Below are 17,355 nucleotides of genomic sequence, written 5' to 3'. Positions count from 1 at the left end.
GAGTCGATGATCAGATGATGAAGATAATAGTCGATACAAGGGTGTCGGGTTTATAAGGATGATGCTTTGCTTGGACTTTACTCAATTCAAATTTCAAATAAAATAATTTATTTGAATTTTGAGGCCTTACTTTTCTCTCTATTTTTCAATAGAGTTTTGAAATAAAAAAAGAAAAAGAAATTAAATATATTAGATATAAAATTGAAAAGGTAATGTAATATAAAATATAAATAAATATTTTATAGAGATTTATTATAAAAAAAAAGAATTAAAAGTTTATTGACGTATTTGATATTTAAAATTCTATATTAAACACAAAATTATAAATATATGGTTGAAGATAAATATTTAAAAAATAAGGAGTAAAATTGTTATTTAATATTAAAAAAGAATAGAAGGGTGTAACGGCGTCGTTTCAGTGACGGCAGAAGAACACCGTAAGATTTCGTACACAGCGGGGTACAGAATCGAATCCCTTTGTGGCCCTCCGTCCGGCAATGGCTTTCACACACGCAACGTCCCTTTCAAGAATCCCCACAAAATGCCACAAAATCAAAATTCATATATATATATATATATATATATTGCTTAAATTGTAAAAAATACCTTATAACTTTATCATTTTATTTTTAAAAAATAAAAAAATAATTAAAAAAAACCTTTTTAACAATATATTATTCTTCACTTTTCATTAAAAAATAATTGAACGTAATTAAAACACAGAATTGTGTGAAGGCGATCGCACTCAAGTCACTGTTTATTATTTCTATTTAATAATTTTAAAATATTTATAAAAAATCACTTTTGGAAATATATTAATACTTTTTTAAGTAAATAACAGAATTTAGAGACATTTTTGTAATTGATTTTTCAAATTTTAAAATTATTAAAAAATATATTATTTTAGGACTAAAAATTATAATTTTATTTAAAAAAAAAAAAGGAAAAAGGAAATTTTCTCTCTCTCTCTCTCTCTACATTTGTTTCTCTCACTAAAAATTTGAAACTTTGAATTTCTCTGTCTCTTTTGCTTTTTCTCCAAATCTCTGTTTCTCTCTCATTAACAATAATGGATTTTACAATAAAGAATGGTTGAAGAGTTTCCATCCGCCCCCTTCTCTCCATCTCCCTCCTCCGCCATTTTCCCCACTCTCCGCTTACACCAATCTAAATTCATTTTCGCTTCTTCATTTCTTCTTCTTCTTCCGTCCGGGAGCTCGCCGGAGAATCGCCTCTTTTGCCTCCAGGTTGCAACTCTCTCTGTACTTCATTTTTAGTTTCTTTTGCATTACGAAACTTGTCGCCGAAAATTTGATGCTAGGTGTCGCTGTTTTTGCCCTAGACAGTTGCCATTCTTCTTGTTTCTACTTGCATTTGGTTTTTCTTTAATGTTTTTTGTCTTTTTTTTTTTGCTTTCTGCTACTGTTTTGCTGCTTGTATTTGATTAATCTGGTGCGGTGTATGGTTTATTTTTGTACTTGCTTCTAAACGTCGAGTACTTCACTTCTTATGGCTTTCGAAACCTTTAGTGTTGAGTGAATGCGCGAGGATGAGTGGACGGAGATGAATGTTACTTCCTTGTGGCTTTGAGTTTAATGCTTTTGAGTAAGAGTAAAGGCTACATAACGTTCACGTGATTTGATGCCGTTTGTTTTTGTGTTTGAATTCAAAACCATGGTTCTTTACGCGCACTGTCTCCGTCTTTGTCAGTGTGAGTTGAATTTTTTGATTCGATGGCGCGGGATTTGCTCCGTAACCCTAGCGTGCTTGTTTCCTCGTTAATTTGCACTTTGACTCTTCCTTTCTAGTCTATGTCTCTAATTTATCAACCATTTGACTATTGGGATTTGCATAATTTTATTGCGAGGCTTTTTTTTTACTTTCGAAAACTTTGAATCTTGTCATTCACATTGTGGGTGGCAAACGACGCGAGTCGTATCTTATTTTCTTATACCACAAAAAGTAATAAGCGTTTCAGTTGGAAATTTATTAATATTTATAACTCAAGAGTATAAGCGATGGTGATTCTATGCATGTCTAATTTTAATTTTTTGATGAACGTCAATCAGTAGCCTTGGCCTGGGTGCTCCCCTCTTTCGTTTATCAAAGGACAACAGTTTGACGGAATTTAAATGGAGCAGTATGAAATTCTAGAGCAGATTGGCAAGGGTTCTTTCGGCTCTGCTCTTCTTGTAAGACATAAACTTGAAAAGAAAAGGTACTATAGTTTCCTGGTTATATGCAGTCTATGTATTGTGGCTTTAGTTGAAATATAATTTAGGATGAAAGAAATGGTTTAGTGACTAGTGTAATTGTAATTTTACCTTTGCAATTTCTTAGGTATGTCCTCAAGAAGATTCGTCTTGCTCGCCAGACTGATAGAACAAGAAGGTCAGCTCATCAGGAGGTTAGTGGCAACTCTGCTGAAGGAAATATTATTTTTGCTGTCTTATTAACATGTAACGTACTATGGAATTTACTCTAATTTTGGGAACCTAGGTTTGAAAATGTCACCTTACTGATGTGACTTGCATTTGAAAGATAGCAGGTTGCAGTCACTTATCAAATCTTTTAATGCCACATACTTCTTTTTGTGAGCAAAAATAGGCCGTTAACATTATGTCTTATATTATTGGATTGGTTGGTGCAATTAACAAATGAATCTAATTATCTCTAGGTTGGTTTTAGTAGTCTTTAAATTGCTTGAAATTGTACGTTCTAAGACGTGATACGGGAAATACTATTTAAAGGCTGTGTCTGCTAGTTGATGTTTGCATGATTAGTCTTGTAAAAAACGCTATCAAATATCACATAATTAGTTGCTTTCTTCTATTTTTTTTTTTTTTTTTCAGATGGAGCTTATATCTAAAGCACGCAACCCCTTTATTGTGGAGTATAAAGATTCTTGGGTAGAAAAGGTTGGTATATTTTGAAATTTCTGTATGTTTCTTAAACTATATTATAATGTTGCTCAAGGGTGACTGATTTTGAAATATTCTCTTCCAGGGCTGTTTCGTGTGTATTGTGATAGGATATTGTGAAGGAGGAGACATGTAAGTTCTGCTGAAATTTGTTCCATAATAGCTCATTTTTGTGGTAAGAAGCATCAATTTCATTATTATAAAAACGAAATGTAGGTGAGATGACCTCCAAGGCTGACCAGAATGAATACAGAAAACCTTTCTGTAGGCAGCTACTTGGGCAGGGGAATAATTACAGAAAAGTGTTCTAAATTCTATAGAACACCAAGAAGCTATCTAAATAGAATTTACTCACCAACTGCAAGATATCTCATTCAATTTCATCTTCAGTTTTATTTATCTATGGTTTCTCTATAACTTTCCTGTATTCCTTATTTTCCACAGGGCTGAGGCTATAAAAAGAGTCAATGGTGTTCATTTTCCTGAAGAGGTGCCCTTTGTCTCTGACCGCTGATAATACTATTGTTTTAACTGTTCTGCTGATCAACCTGGTTTGTTTGACTGTACTGTGCAGAAACTTTGTAGGTGGCTTGTTCAACTTCTTATGGCTCTTGATTACCTTCATTGCAACCATATTCTTCACCGTGATGTCAAGGTCAGTACCTTACTGCGCATCCCCTTGTTAGATAACATTACATGACCCTTTGAGCTATTATACTCTTAAAAGTTTTTATTTATTTATTTATTTTTAATAGTAAAAATTATATTATATTAAATTCATTTTTTAATGTCTGATACAGTGTTCAAATATATTCTTGACAAAAGATCAAGACATACGCCTAGGTAACCCATCTGCCTTGGCCACTGTTTCTCTCTATATAGTTTTTTTCTTCAACTTTCATAAAATATTTTATTTCTAGTTTTTTGAAAAATAACTGAATATATGCCTTGTAGGTGATTTTGGCCTTGCTAAAATGTTGACCTCGGATGACCTTGCTTCCTCTGTGAGTAGTATGGCAAAGAGTCTGGATAAATTTATAATGTGTTTTTTCTCAGAAATCATGTATATCTATTCCGTATTTGGTGGTGTTGGTGCTTGTGAACCAGAAAGGGATTGCTAGAGTCAGAATTGTAATATTTCTGATGCACTGCAGGTTGTGGGTACTCCAAGTTACATGTGCCCTGAGCTTCTTGCCGACATACCTTATGGTTCAAAGTCAGATATATGGTCTCTTGGTAAACCACCTATTATTGATTCCTATATCCCTATCTCGTATCAGTTGTGATTTCTTGAATGTCTATATGGGCCAACTTTCTGTTCAGGATGTTGCATACATGAAATGGCTGCTCACAAACCAGCGTTTAAAGCCTTCGTAAGTCGCTTGTAGTTGCTTTGCTTATCAATAGTCATATTTATATCCAGAAAAACTGATGGGCCATTTTACCTGCATCATGTAGTTAAATTAGATTAAGCAGCAATGTGTTCCTGTTTTCTTGGGCAAGACTAATTTGATATTTTTCCCAAGCAGGATATGCAATCCTTGATCAATAAAATTAACAAATCCATCGTGGCTCCACTTCCAACCATGTATTCGGGTGCATTGTGAGTCCCAATTTAGTCTGTACAGTTGATCAACTAGCTGACATCTAAACTATATTCTGACTTTCTTTTGTCTGATTCAAAACGTTTGATGTTATTTCTCTCCTTCCTGCATTTCCATTAACCATTTTTTGTAAATTGTCAACCTATCCTAAATTGATCATCAATTATCTTTATCCGTACTCTTCTACTTATATGGTCATTGAGTAATGACATCAAGTTTTCTGAAATATTTGTTTGATCACCCATTCAGTCGAGGGCTTGTCAAAAGCATGCTGAGGAAAAATCCGGAGCTCCGACCAAGTGTATGTCTTTTCTTCCTTTTTTTTTTTTTTTTCTTTTTCTTGCCTGCGTAATTGACTTTATCTCAAGAAATACACGTACATTGGGGAATGAACTATAAGCTGAAGTTAATTATATTTGCATGTCTAATGAAAAGTCATATCTGCTTGGGCTCTATCTTTATTGTATAATTGGCTCGGTTTTTTCTTTCTAACAGTTGTCGGCACGTTATTTTTGTTCTTGTTCAATATTGTTGTCATGATGGACAGAATTTATTTTAGAATACTATCGATGTTTACTCTCAGTATGTTCTTGCTGATGTTTTGGGAAGTGTGATAGTTAGCCAAGTTTAGACTGCATCTTCACACCCGAGTTTCTAAGACCATTTGTAGGGAAGAAAGTAGTTGAATTGGTCTTTATAGAATCGAACAATTTGTGTGCATTTGTAATGAAGTCTTCATTTCTTTATATTCTGATAATATGCATGGAGTTCTATCGAGCATTGACAAAACTTTTTATCTTTTTGGTGGACTTTTCTTGACGTTGTTCTTTTGCTTTTACTTTCTAGGCCGCTGAATTACTCAATCATCCACATCTCCAGCCCTACGTTCTTAAGGTTCACCTTAAGTTGAATAGCCCTAGGCGAAGTACTTTTCCTCTTCAACGGTCTGATACAAACTACATCAAGAAAACAAGATTTGTAGAGCCAGGATCTGGTGGCTTAAAAACTTTCAGAGAGAAGAGACTGTCTTTTAGCAATGACAGGGCATTGAATCCCAGCGTCTCCACGATGGACGAAGAGTCACAATGTTCCTCTCGAAGATCACAGCAGTTGCCCAGTTATTTGAATAAAAAGTTTGAGGAATTATCTGTTGGTAGTGCTGACAAAGAAAGTGATGTTGACCAATCAAGAACCTCAAAGTTTCCAACAACTTCGAAAACCCCAAGGTTGACTAATGCTAAGCCCTCTGCTACACCCAAAAAGCAGACAATCTCATCAAAGTTTTCACCTGCAAACTTCAATCCTGTAAGTTTACTATAAATTTGTATGTAGTGTTGTTGATCTACATTAGGTTTTAGCTTAGTTGACCTGTAGGGGTGTTTTCTAATATGTCCGTTTAATCTTAAGGACATGTTAAACACCAACAATTGAAATTATTAATTTTCGGTCTGTTGGTTTGCAGATTCCAGCATCCCATACTCCAGCTAGAAGATCTTCACACTCAACTCGCAGGGCATCTCTTCCACTGTCAACAAAAGCTGCAGGCTTTGGCACCCCTTATAGGTCGAACACTGGGCTGCTTCACGGCATGAACTCCCAAGATATCTCTGTCAATGCCCCTAGAATCGATAAGATTGCAGAATTCCCCTTGGTTTCTTCCGAGGATCCTCTCCTGTACATCCGTGGAACATCATCTACATCGGCACAGTGCTCTGCCAACTCACAAGATTTCACCAACTGCTCGATTACAAAGGACAAGTGCACTGTCCAGGTGGTGGACAAAACCACCACAACGCCATCCAGCTATAGAGTTCCTGGAAATGGAAGTGATTACTTCGAGCACAATCCAGCAGTCGCCTCTTCAAGCCGTTTATCCTTCGAGTCACGGCAACGACGGTTCGACACCTCGTCGTACCAGCAACGAGCAGAGGCACTGGAAGGGCTCCTCGAGTTCAGTGCTAAATTACTCCAGCAAGAGAGGTTTGAAGAGCTTGGGGTGTTGCTGAAACCCTTTGGACCTGAGAAAGTTTCTCCCAGGGAAACTGCCATATGGTTGGCCAAGAGCTTTAAGGAGGCAACAGTATAAGTTGAACACGACCGACCGTTACCACTTGTATATATTGCCTCAACTGTCACTCAACTTACTAGGAGCTTAGCCTTTTTCTGTTTCTGTTTTTGCTTCTCTTGTACCCTTTTAACATTTTCTGCAAATTTCAAGAAAAATGTTCTTCACGTCTTGAAATTTTAGGTTCATGTAATTGAGCAAAATGGGCTTGTCTGGAAGCCTTAAAAGCTTAGGGTTTTGTAGCTTGTCTTACTAATTTTGATACTTGCACTAATCTTAAGATCATTTTAATTGGCAACTTTATAGCTAGTCTTGAAATATCCATGTTCCACGTGACATAGTTTTATACTAGATTAATTATTATACATGTATATATCTTAAATGTAATTCATTTATTCTTTATTAATGGGTCGTTTTTTGTATATGGTAATGTTTGCTGAATCCACCACACCTAAATGGTGGCGAGAGTTCTCTTATTTATAATCATTTACATAATACAGAAATATGGTAAATTACTAATAATATGAAGATAACATTTAAAGGAAAAGAATAATAAATAAATACAATATATTTGATTCTAATAAAATGGCTAATAAAAAGGTAAATATTGTAAGCGTAAGATATTTGTCTTATAATAAAAAGTAATGAAAGGGCTAATAAAAGGGTAAATATTGTAAGTCGTAAGCCAAATATCTGCCTTATAATAAACAGTCATCCTTAACCGTATCCATAGATGAAAGTTAAAAGTTATTTATTGTATGGTAGATAGGATAAGTTAAATTTCTTTTTTCCTTCTCTATTTTATTTAATTTATTTAAACTTTTAATAGTTAATAGTTAGATTTTTTTTCCCGAAAAAAAGCAACAAAAAATAGAATTTACGAAGTTTCTCATTTCATTATTTAAGTTTTAGAACATTATCTAAAGAAGAGTCTAGAAAGAGCTAAGAACTTGTGCTCAAAAATTTAAAATAATATTTTCAATTTAAATAAAATAATACCTGTCAGTGCAAAAATAATAATTTAAACAATATTTGGAATTAAAATATTCACCAACTTGCACAAGTGGCTAACATAAACGCCGAAATTGAGGTCAGAGATAGAGCACAAGTATTACGTGGCGAATCAAAAAGCCTCCACGTGTAAAAGATGCCACGTAAGCCAACTTTGATATTTTCCATTTTCGCTGCTTTATATGAGAAGTAGCCACGACGACTAATCCATTTTATTTTTCTGTTTTGAATTTTTGAGAATCCTTCAATTATCCGTTTGATATTTAATAATTAAATGCCAAAACACAAAATAAAAATAGAAAAAACAAAAAATACCTCCTATGAAATATCATCCACAAAGTTAATATTTTTTATTATTATTGAAATTTGTACAAAATAAAAAAAAAAAGTTTATTAATTTAGATTGGATAGTCTCCCATATCTCCGGGCCATTCGTGGTCACTATTTCATAAGACTACGTGCAAACCCCATCCCCACCCTCACACCATTTCTTCCATTTCCATATTTCTCGAACCTTCCAGAACCTTCCTCCAAACTCACACTCCTAAAGTCAACTCAACTCATTTTGACTTTACGTTATTTTTTTATTATTTAAATTTTAAGAAATAAATTATAGGTGTCACGTTTAATTGTAAACCAACAATCTTTAAATAATTCTGATTTATTTACAAAACATCATTTTAAAAAAAAAAAACAAAATTATTAATTCTGATACTAAGGTTATATTTATATAAATAATAATAATAATATCATAACATTATCCGACGGAAGAGTCTAGAAACATGAAACATTAAAATAATAATATTATTATTATTTATTTATTGTTTTTGTTTTGTTAGTGCATCAATATTAAAATAATATTTCGAATTAAAATATTTGCAACTTGCACAAGTGTTGCCTTGCTATTTGAAGTGATTGAAGCTGGGGTCATACGCCGAGTTGGAAGAATCATTACGTGTAGGCTTTTTAAGCATCCACGTGGGCGATTTCACTGTTCATTTGGTGATGCCACGTAAGCGTTCTCCTGTTTTTACAAATTTTTGCTTAAATTGAAGGAAGACAAAAAATAAAAAAAATGAATAAAATATTCCAAATTCCAACCAATAGAAATTTATTTTTATATATAAAGGGACCCGCTGGCGTCTCCTAAGGTCATTTGTGGTCACCAATTTATAAGACTGCGAGCCCTGAGCTCCACCTCATCGTTGAGCTTCCATTTCCATTCGACCTTCCAGAACCTTCATTTCTCTCTTTCTCTCTCTACTTTCTCTCTCCTCCAACTTCCCCAAGAAACTTCTCTGCGATTTTTCATTTCTTTATGCTACAAGGTCTAGAACTTTCCAACTATCTCCTTCCGTTTCGTATTTAAGCATTTGGATGCTGTTTTTGATGCTTTTCAATGGAATTCTTGTACTCTGCTTCTCTTCCCTCTCATTGATTTTTCTCTCGTTTCTGTAATTGATTTTGAACTCTTTTTCTTTTTTGATTTGTTGTTGTTGTTCTTCTTCTTCTGTTGTTGTTGTTGTTGTTGTTGATTGTAAGATGATTGAAAGTGAATGAATCTTTTATTCGAACATTGGGGGGGAATTTGTATGTTGATTTATACGCGATTGTTGCAGAGATGAATCCTCTGTTTTCGGTTAAGGAAGAGTTTCCTGGATCGAATTCGTCGGAGGCCGACAGAGAGCGATTGGCTATGGCTCCTCCGATTCCGATGGAGGGCCTTCACGATGCCGGTCCACCGCCGTTTCTGACGAAGACGTTTGAAATCGTTGATGATTTTAACACCGATCATGTGATTTCTTGGAGCTTTGGGGGAAATAGCTTCGTCGTTTGGGATCCCCATTGCTTCTCCACTGAATTGCTTCCCAGATTCTTTAAGCATAATAACTTTTCCAGTTTCGTTCGGCAGCTTAATACTTACGTAAGTCATTTTCTATTGCTCCGTTTTGAATTTGGAATTTGGAATTTGGTTTTCTTTTACATCAATTCGTTGTGTTTCCATTTCTGGAGACCCTTGAAAATATCGTAGTCTGAAATACCGTTTTTGCCATTCTTTTGGCTCGTTGTTGCTTCGTAGCTCGAATGGGTAGAAATGTAATTTCACCAATTTTATATTGCATTATTCTGGAATCTTCGATTGGAAAGCTCTGCTGCTTTACCTTCCAGGCCTTTCTTGCCATGTCTCCAGAATCTTCCTAAATTGGGAAATTCAATTGGAAATGTATCAATCAGAAGAGCAGTGATCTGGCCATTTGATCTTCACCTGTACGGTCATCTAGTCTCTTTTTCATGGAACAATTTGTTGTAAGGGAAAGGTTCTTGAGAAATTTGTCCAGGCGAAAGGAAATCTCGGAGGTTGGGTTCTAGGTTTTGTTTTTTTAATTGTTTCTTGTAAATTCTTGCAGGGCTTTAGAAAGATAGATCCAGATAGATGGGAGTTCGCAAATGAGGGATTTCTCAGAGGCCAAAAGCATCTTCTTAAGAACATAAAGAGGAGGAGGGCAACTTATCACCACCACCAAACTCCCCAATCACAAGCTGCTAGTGGAGCTTGTGTAGAGGTTGGTCAATTTGGTGTAGATGCAGAAATGGATCGTTTAAAACGTGACAAGCAAGTGCTAATGATGGAGTTAGTGAAGCTAAGGCAAGAGCAACAGAACACGAGAGCGTATCTTCAAGCAATGGAGCAAAGGCTTAGAGGAACTGAAATTAAGCAGAGACAAATGATGAATTTCTTAGCAAGAGCTATGCAAAACCCATCGTTCATTCAGCAATTACTCCAGCAGAAGGAGAAGAGGAAGGTGCTTGAAGAAGCCATAACTAGGAAAAGAAGAAGGCCTATTCAACAAGGCGGGAAACAGAGCGGAGGTGGTAGTGGGAGATTCTTGGGTGAAGGTTCAAGCACCATCAAGATTGAGCCTCTTGAACCTGAAGAATATGGGTTTGGGATTACAGAGCTAGAAGCACTTGCCTTGGAGATGCAGGGGCTTGGCAGGGCAAGACATGAAGAGGAGGAGGAGGAGGAGGAGGAGGAGGAGGAGGAGGAAGAAGAAGAAGAAGAAGAGGAAGAAGATCATTTACCTCCACCAGCGGATGGAGATAAAGTACTTGATGAAGGGTTTTGGGAAGAATTGTTCAGCGAAAGGTTGGAGGTAGCCAGTGGTGACGATGAAGATGTGAAAGTTCTGGCTGATCGTTTGGGCTATTTGGGCTCAAACCCACGATAGAGCCATCCCGCTGGGCATCATATGGGGAATTCACAAACGACCCATTTGAACTGGAAGTCCAGAAAAGGCTGCTCCATGTAGGCCTTTGGGGCAATGTTCTAAGCCCCTTTATAACCCTCTTTTGGTTTCTTCTTTGGCAGGACAAGAAGATGAAAAGAAAGATCGGTGCTATCAGGGACACAGCTTTTTCTGTTTTGGCATTATCTTTCTAACACAAAAATAATCGTTGATGCTTTCCCTTCCCCCTTCTGCAGCCACTTCCTCATATATATTTCTCTACTGTGGCTTTTGTTAGGTTTGCAGGAACCTAATCTGGTTGGACTCAAATTCTGTGTTTATCCTGTTAGTGAAGCCTCAAGGTTTTGGTTTCTGTTTTATGTACATTTCCTTCCATTTCCACGTTCATGTTTTTGTAATACTTCATTCCGGTACACACAAATGTAGATCGCTCATTCCAAAAGCTATCAAATTGGAAAAGAGAAAAGATGTGTTGCTGAATCCTTGAAGAATCGATCACATGCTGTTCCGTGGTTAGCAAAACTCTCTCTTTTATCATTCATTCATCCAAACTAAGAACTTGATAGGACTATGAACACCATCTAATTTATATGTTCAATCAGCCCGCTGTTCATCTGCTGCGAGCTTTCTACTTCCCCTGTGTCAAACTGATCTGATGTACTGTCATATATTGAGATTTGTTTAGATCTGTATAAAAAATGATGGGAATCAGTATTAGTGTATAACATTGGCGGATGCTGATGTTTCATGATTAATCCTTAAATTATCCACTAATTTGGCGGCTGGACGTAGTAAAAAGGTCGAAACAATTATAGTTTGACAAAATCAAGATTTTATGCATACATGTACAAATTTGTCCCATTCTTTTACTTGGTAGCTATCTTGTGGTGGTGAATTGATTAATATTTGTCCAATGGTATGTCACTATCAGACAATGATTAATTCATCATCTTCATGCCTAATATAATGATTATTAAAGTTCTGTATTAGGTAAGATTATTAAAGTTGTGTTTTGTGTAGAGTATGTATGACTATCAAAGTTCTGTTTAGAAGGTCGTGTAGATTATGTTTTATAGATTTTCGAAGTTTAAGGAATATAGATTTTTTTTTGTTTTTTTTTTTTGGATGATGTGATTCAAACCTCTAAATTTTGAAATTATAAAAAAAATTAATAGTATCTTTAGTTATAAATTTATTACATTTTTTATTAAATTGAAATATGTATTTATATCTAAAAACTATACGACATGAGTATTAGTCTGATAATTGATATATGTTTCTTCTTTTAAGATTAGAGATTTATTTTGAATGTTATATTGAGTGTTAACGGATCATTGATGTACTAATGATATATGATATATGAAATTAGAATTCATATTGATGAACTACTGATATATTAATGATACGCTTGAAGTTATACATTTGAATATGTATTGAAAAGTTATACATTTGAATATGTGTTGACATTGATCAGTGCAGGCATGTTACTAATACTTTTTTTTTTTTGTTATAGTTTCTAAATTATTTAAGAATCGAGTTTGTATCCGTCTGAGTGTCTGAGTTTGGGAGCAGTTGGAGGTGAGTTTGGACAAATTTAGTTCTCTTTAAGCACTATTTTCTTATCACTTTAACGTTAAAAATTCATGTTAGTCATATTTGAACTTTGTCAAATCACGGGAAAGTTTTATTTGTCTCCGAAATTTTTTTATTTAATATTTTACCATCCGCTTTTTCGATACTCGAGAATGGTTATCTACTATATGAATTGAACCATATAAGTTAACAAACATGCGCTAATAAATATAATTTCAAACAAATTAACAAAAATTCAAATTTTAAGTCCACGAATAAGAAGAGCATAAACTTAGTTCATAAATTGAATTGTATAAATGATGTACGTATCATCGTTATTTGGGCCTTTTGGGCTTTTTTAATGTGGGCTTACAAACTTTGCCAGCCTTTTCCAGTCAACCGGTTTATTATGTAAACTGCAGGTTCATAGTATATGGAATTACGCAACTTAATTGTGGTAAAATATAATTATCCTATTCTTATATTTGAAATTGCGGATTAGTTTTAAGATTTTTTTTTCCATATTTTATTTGAGTTTTGTACGTCTTAAGAAAGTATAAAATAATTTACTAATCTCTAAAATAATTACTAATCTCTGTCAAAATTCCGCGGCTTAATTTTTTAAGATTTTTTTATTTTTTTTATATATTTTATTTGGGTTTTAGACGTATGCAAAAGTAGAAAATAATTTACTAAACACCATCAAAATTCTACGGTAGATTTCATATATTTGAAATTCAGGTTGAAATTTTTTTTCGTATAAAATAATTTAATTTGTCATATTCAAATCCTGTGTTTTGATTTTTAATTTACATTTTTGTTAAAACTTCATATAGTATCACATCGACAATTTCTCAAATTCTTGATTAATTTAGTTTTGTATGTCATAATCTTATGAATTAAACACGTTTAAATTAGCAAAAAAAAATGTCATTTTGCAAATCAGTACCTGTAAAAGGCTAAAATTAGGAAGTCAACCAAATTTCTGTGTCTCCAAAAAGGAAACTGTCAAAAGAGTGTGGCAGAGAATCTAGGGTTCGTTTTTGTAAATATTTCTATTTTCTTCACCATTCACTAACAATAATTTGGATAATCTATTAATTTCCTAATCTATACTATTAAGCACTGACTAAGTCGTGAACTCGTTAAGTACTGCTCCCTTATTTCTTGTGATCGTGAAAGCTATTTATATCGTAAATTCAAATCTTTTCTCAGATTTAAATTGTTAACTGTTCAAATCTTTAATAGTAAATCCCAGCAACGAACATATCATAGGTTTGAATCTCCATCCTTACATTGCGCTAAAAATCACCGTTGAACATGGGAAAAATGTCATTTCTCATCCCGACAAAGGATAATGTTTATACTAGAGCCAAACACAAATAGATAACATGTTTTTTTTCAAGGGAGAAATTTTTTTTTTTGAAAGGGTCTTTTTTTTTTCATATATTTAAAATAAAGGTGAATAAATGAAGCATAAATCTCACCTTATCAAAACCAAACAAAAATAAAAAGAGATTGGGAATATCCCTTTAAAAAGTTGTAAAAATGAAGGAGATATGAAAAGACAATCCTACCCTTTGATAAAGGTGGAAATTGAGGCCAAGTTTTGGCAAGTATGGTAAATGGGGGAGGCTAAAACGGGGAATTTGAGTGCTTATATTGTCCCATTTGCCTTTAGATTTAGGTTTGGAATAAAGAAAGATGAGAAAAGGAAAGAGGAAGAAGAAGAGACCAAAATGATTTCATATCAAAAGTAAAAAGCTCAATGAGAGTTGTGTTAAAAAGGGTTTAGGTTATAGAGGAAACCGAGTATTATCGCTCAAGAAAATTTCTAGTGCTACACAAAATTAGGGTTCGAGAAGGTTTCTAATATCATAGTACACCGAAAGAAAATTTTCAATATTACTGTTCTACAAGGATTTCAAGTTCTAAGTTCAGTCACTTTGACGTCTAGATCTACTTCTCGTCTCTCTCACTTTGGGTTAATATTTGTCATGCCCTTCTTCACCCTCTCTCTCTCTCCTTGAAGAACCTTTTCTTCTTTTTAGCTTTTTTAGTATTTTTATAGCCTTTTTCCCATTTGAGTCTCCTTTTAATTCTCATTCTCTCTTCTCCCACTTCATCAATTTGCACCTTCAAATCTCTCTCTCTCTCTCTCCATTCAAGAAGCCATAGCTGTTAATATCTCTTCAAAGCTCTTATTCTTTGAGGGTTTTTGAAGAACAACAAGAGAAAAGAGAGATAGTGACCAATTTAGAGAATAACCCATCATAGAGAATCAAAAGGCATACTCATGTTTTCATGTTTTGTTCTTGTTTGTGTCTAATTCAGCTCAATTCCAAACCCCAAACCCCAAACAAACAAACAAAAAAAAAAAGGGCTTCTAATATGTTTTCCCCAACAATTATGTCCAATTCAACTTCCTTGTCTGATCAAGCTACCATCTTTTCCAATATTCACCACTCTCCACAAAAGCTCAAGAAGAAACGAAGCCTCCCCGGTAACCCAGGTACGACTTCAAAACGTTCTCGTTTCTCATTTCTCGTTTCTCGTTCGTAAACGGTACAAACCCCATGTCGAATTCATCTATTGATTTCTAAACAGACCCAGATGCAGAAGTGATAGCACTTTCACCAACAACACTTCTTGCAACAAATAGATTTGTGTGTGAAATTTGCAATAAGGGTTTCCAAAGGGATCAAAACTTGCAGCTACACAGAAGAGGCCACAAACTTCCATGGAAATTGAAGCAAAGAAGCAGCAAAGAAATGAAGAAGAAGGCGTATGTGTGCCCAGAGGAAGGTTGTGTTCATCATAACCCTTCAAGAGCATTAGGAGATCTCACAGGAATCAAAAAACATTACTCCAGAAAACATGGAGAAAAGAAATGGAAATGCCTTAAATGCTCCAAACTCTACGCTGTTCAATCTGATTGGAAAGCTCACTCCAAAACTTGTGGAACTAGAGAGTATAGATGTGACTGTGGAACCCTTTTCTCCAGGTGAAATTTCATGTCTTCTAATCAATTTTGATTGGTCTTTTGTTTTGAATGGGAAGCCTTTAGTGTTCTTAATTTTGGGAAAATTCTATCTTTCACTATTACTGTGGAACCCTCTATGCATTCAATGTTCACACAAAAATACTTCTTTTTGAATTCCCATCCATTTTTTGGGGCAAAAACTACAACAAAACGATTTTTTTTTCCATTATATTTAGTGGGTATGGTGTAGATTATGGGAAATTCATGAAAACTTGAGTGATTTGTAGTAATTTGCGAGGTTTTTTTTGAAAGGGACGAGAAAAAGTGTGAGATCCTACATCAGTTGGAGAGGAAAACGAAGCATTCTTTATAAATGTGTGGAAATCTCTCCCTAACAGACGCGTTTTAAAACAGTGAGACTGATAACGATGCGTAACGAGCTGTTACAAATGGTGGGTTTTGGCTGTTACAAATGATATCAGAGCCAGACATCAATGGATGTGCCAGTAAGGAGGCTAAGCCTCGAAATGGGTGAATTGTGAGATCCCACATCGATTGAAAAGAAAAACGAAACATTATTTTACAAGAGTGTGGAAAGCTCTTCCGATACTTATGTACTCAATTTAAGGATACTTAGTATGGATCCGTGACAAGTTTGAATCATTATTATTTAGTTGCAGAGGTCTGAAATTCTGAACCATTAGTCATTATGAAGAACTGCGTAAATCTGCAACAAAATCTGATATTTGATCACCTCATGTTTTTCTCTCTCTTACTTTCTGATAGAAGAACAAGGAGAGAGAAATGAAGCAAAGATTTTTTAGAGTGTTCTTTGTTTGCATGCATGTCTTCAAATTCTTCTAACTCTCCATGCAAATTCCAACACTTTTGTTTGGTGAATCTCTAATCATTGCTTGGAAAATCTATTAATTTGTGTAGGAAAGATAGGTTCCTAACCCATAGAGCTTTTTGTGATGCATTGGCGGAGGAGAGTGCACGGCTCTCGGCTAACCAATTGGCCATAGCTTCGGCCGCCTCAGGTGCCACGGGTGTTGACGTAAGCCTGTCTTCGACCACGGTTGCTCAATCTCTCTTTCCTTTTGGCAACCATTATCAGTTCTCGAATTCGCTAATACCGTCGTCTCCATCGTCACTGTCGTTGTCATCGTCGCAAACCCTTGTGTCCCTAAACCCTTGGAACCATCCCCTAAACCCTAACCCTAATCATACCCTTCAAATGATCAAGCCTGAAGACTCAAATTCTCACCATTTTCAACAAATTCCAAATTTGCCCCTCTCCGATGACTCCTCCAATAATAACAATTACCACCCTTTTGGTCTAATTCAAGATCACCACCACAAGGCGAGGTCATCCTCCTCCTCCTCCTCTTCCATGATAACCTCACCCTTTAGGAACCTCCACGTGTCGGTGCAACCGGCCTCAAATGTTGCCACGTCAGCTCACCTATCAGCCACAGCCCTACTACAAAAGGCCGCAACAGTTGGCATTGACGCTGCAAAATCAGGTCACCATCAGCCCGAGTCAGTGGGTCATATAACTCACTTCAACATCCCCGAGTTCCGCCCATCAAATCATATTAGCTCGCTGAGTCAACTCGGTCCAGACTACGCCACGTGGCAGAAGAGTGACCGGTTGACCAGGGACTTCCTCGGTCTTACCGGACATGGGAACGGCACCGGAAGTGGTTCCGGCAGCGGGGGATCGGTGCATGTTAGCATGATCGTTAAGGATATGCTAACGTACGCAGGTGGAATTGAGATGTTTAAGCCTCACAATAATAATAATAATAGTAATGGTTTTGGATATGGGGAGGCAGCTGCCAATGGAACTTGGGGAGACTGTTGAATGAAACGGTGACGTTTCACTGGAGAAAAAAAAAATTAAATGTTTTTATTTCCAATTTATCTTTTTTTTTTTTTTTTTTTTTGG

The 17,355-nt window shown here is 35.3% G+C and overlaps 3 protein-coding genes across 7 annotated transcripts; all 3 read left to right on the top strand.

Annotated features, from left to right (window-relative positions):
* The first annotated feature begins 1,023 nt into the window (after positions 1-1,023).
* On the top strand, positions 1,024-6,897 carry LOC111456525 (serine/threonine-protein kinase Nek4). Of its 2 annotated transcripts, none has more exons than XM_023098422.1 (15): positions 1,024-1,247; positions 2,073-2,218; positions 2,341-2,407; positions 2,853-2,918; positions 3,007-3,053; positions 3,366-3,411; positions 3,496-3,576; positions 3,722-3,764; positions 3,876-3,925; positions 4,076-4,157; positions 4,245-4,294; positions 4,451-4,524; positions 4,775-4,826; positions 5,372-5,830; positions 5,988-6,897. In XM_023098422.1, exons 2-15 carry the CDS (start codon positions 2,133-2,135, stop codon positions 6,609-6,611), a joined length of 1,827 nt encoding a protein of 608 aa, XP_022954190.1. In that variant the 5' UTR covers positions 1,024-1,247; positions 2,073-2,132; the 3' UTR covers positions 6,612-6,897. The 2 variants fall into 2 exon arrangements, with proteins under 2 accessions (XP_022954190.1, XP_022954189.1); XM_023098421.1 differs by having other exon boundaries at positions 2,070-2,218.
* A 1,854-nt stretch (positions 6,898-8,751) lies between these two features.
* On the top strand, positions 8,752-12,549 carry LOC111456473 (heat stress transcription factor A-6b-like). 4 transcript variants are annotated; one of them, XR_002712768.1, is made up of 5 exons: positions 8,752-8,929; positions 9,221-9,525; positions 10,010-11,190; positions 11,276-11,361; positions 12,363-12,549. XR_002712768.1 is itself a non-coding variant. In XM_023098339.1 (3 exons), the coding sequence occupies exons 1-3, from the start codon at positions 8,920-8,922 to the stop codon at positions 10,829-10,831; spliced, it is 1,137 nt and encodes a 378-aa protein (XP_022954107.1). In that variant the 5' UTR covers positions 8,752-8,919; the 3' UTR covers positions 10,832-11,200. The 4 variants fall into 4 exon arrangements, 1 of the variants encoding a protein (XP_022954107.1); XR_002712769.1 differs by lacking the exon at positions 12,363-12,549 and adding an exon at positions 11,452-11,604; XR_002712767.1 differs by lacking the exon at positions 12,363-12,549 and having other exon boundaries at positions 11,276-11,539.
* Positions 12,550-14,434: 1,885 nt separating this feature from the next.
* Positions 14,435-17,343, top strand: LOC111455911 (protein indeterminate-domain 9-like). Its single transcript, XM_023097560.1, has 3 exons — positions 14,435-14,933; positions 15,029-15,425; positions 16,344-17,343. Exons 1-3 carry the CDS (start codon positions 14,726-14,728, stop codon positions 17,269-17,271), a joined length of 1,533 nt encoding a protein of 510 aa, XP_022953328.1. The 5' UTR covers positions 14,435-14,725; the 3' UTR covers positions 17,272-17,343.
* The last annotated feature ends 12 nt before the right edge of the window (positions 17,344-17,355 follow it).

The sequence above is a fragment of the Cucurbita moschata genome, unplaced genomic scaffold (genome assembly GCF_002738365.1).
Source record: "Cucurbita moschata cultivar Rifu unplaced genomic scaffold, Cmos_1.0 Cmo_Scf00018, whole genome shotgun sequence".
Classification (NCBI taxonomy): Eukaryota; Viridiplantae; Streptophyta; class Magnoliopsida; order Cucurbitales; family Cucurbitaceae; genus Cucurbita; species Cucurbita moschata.
This window is presented reverse-complemented; position numbering and strand designations above follow the sequence as displayed.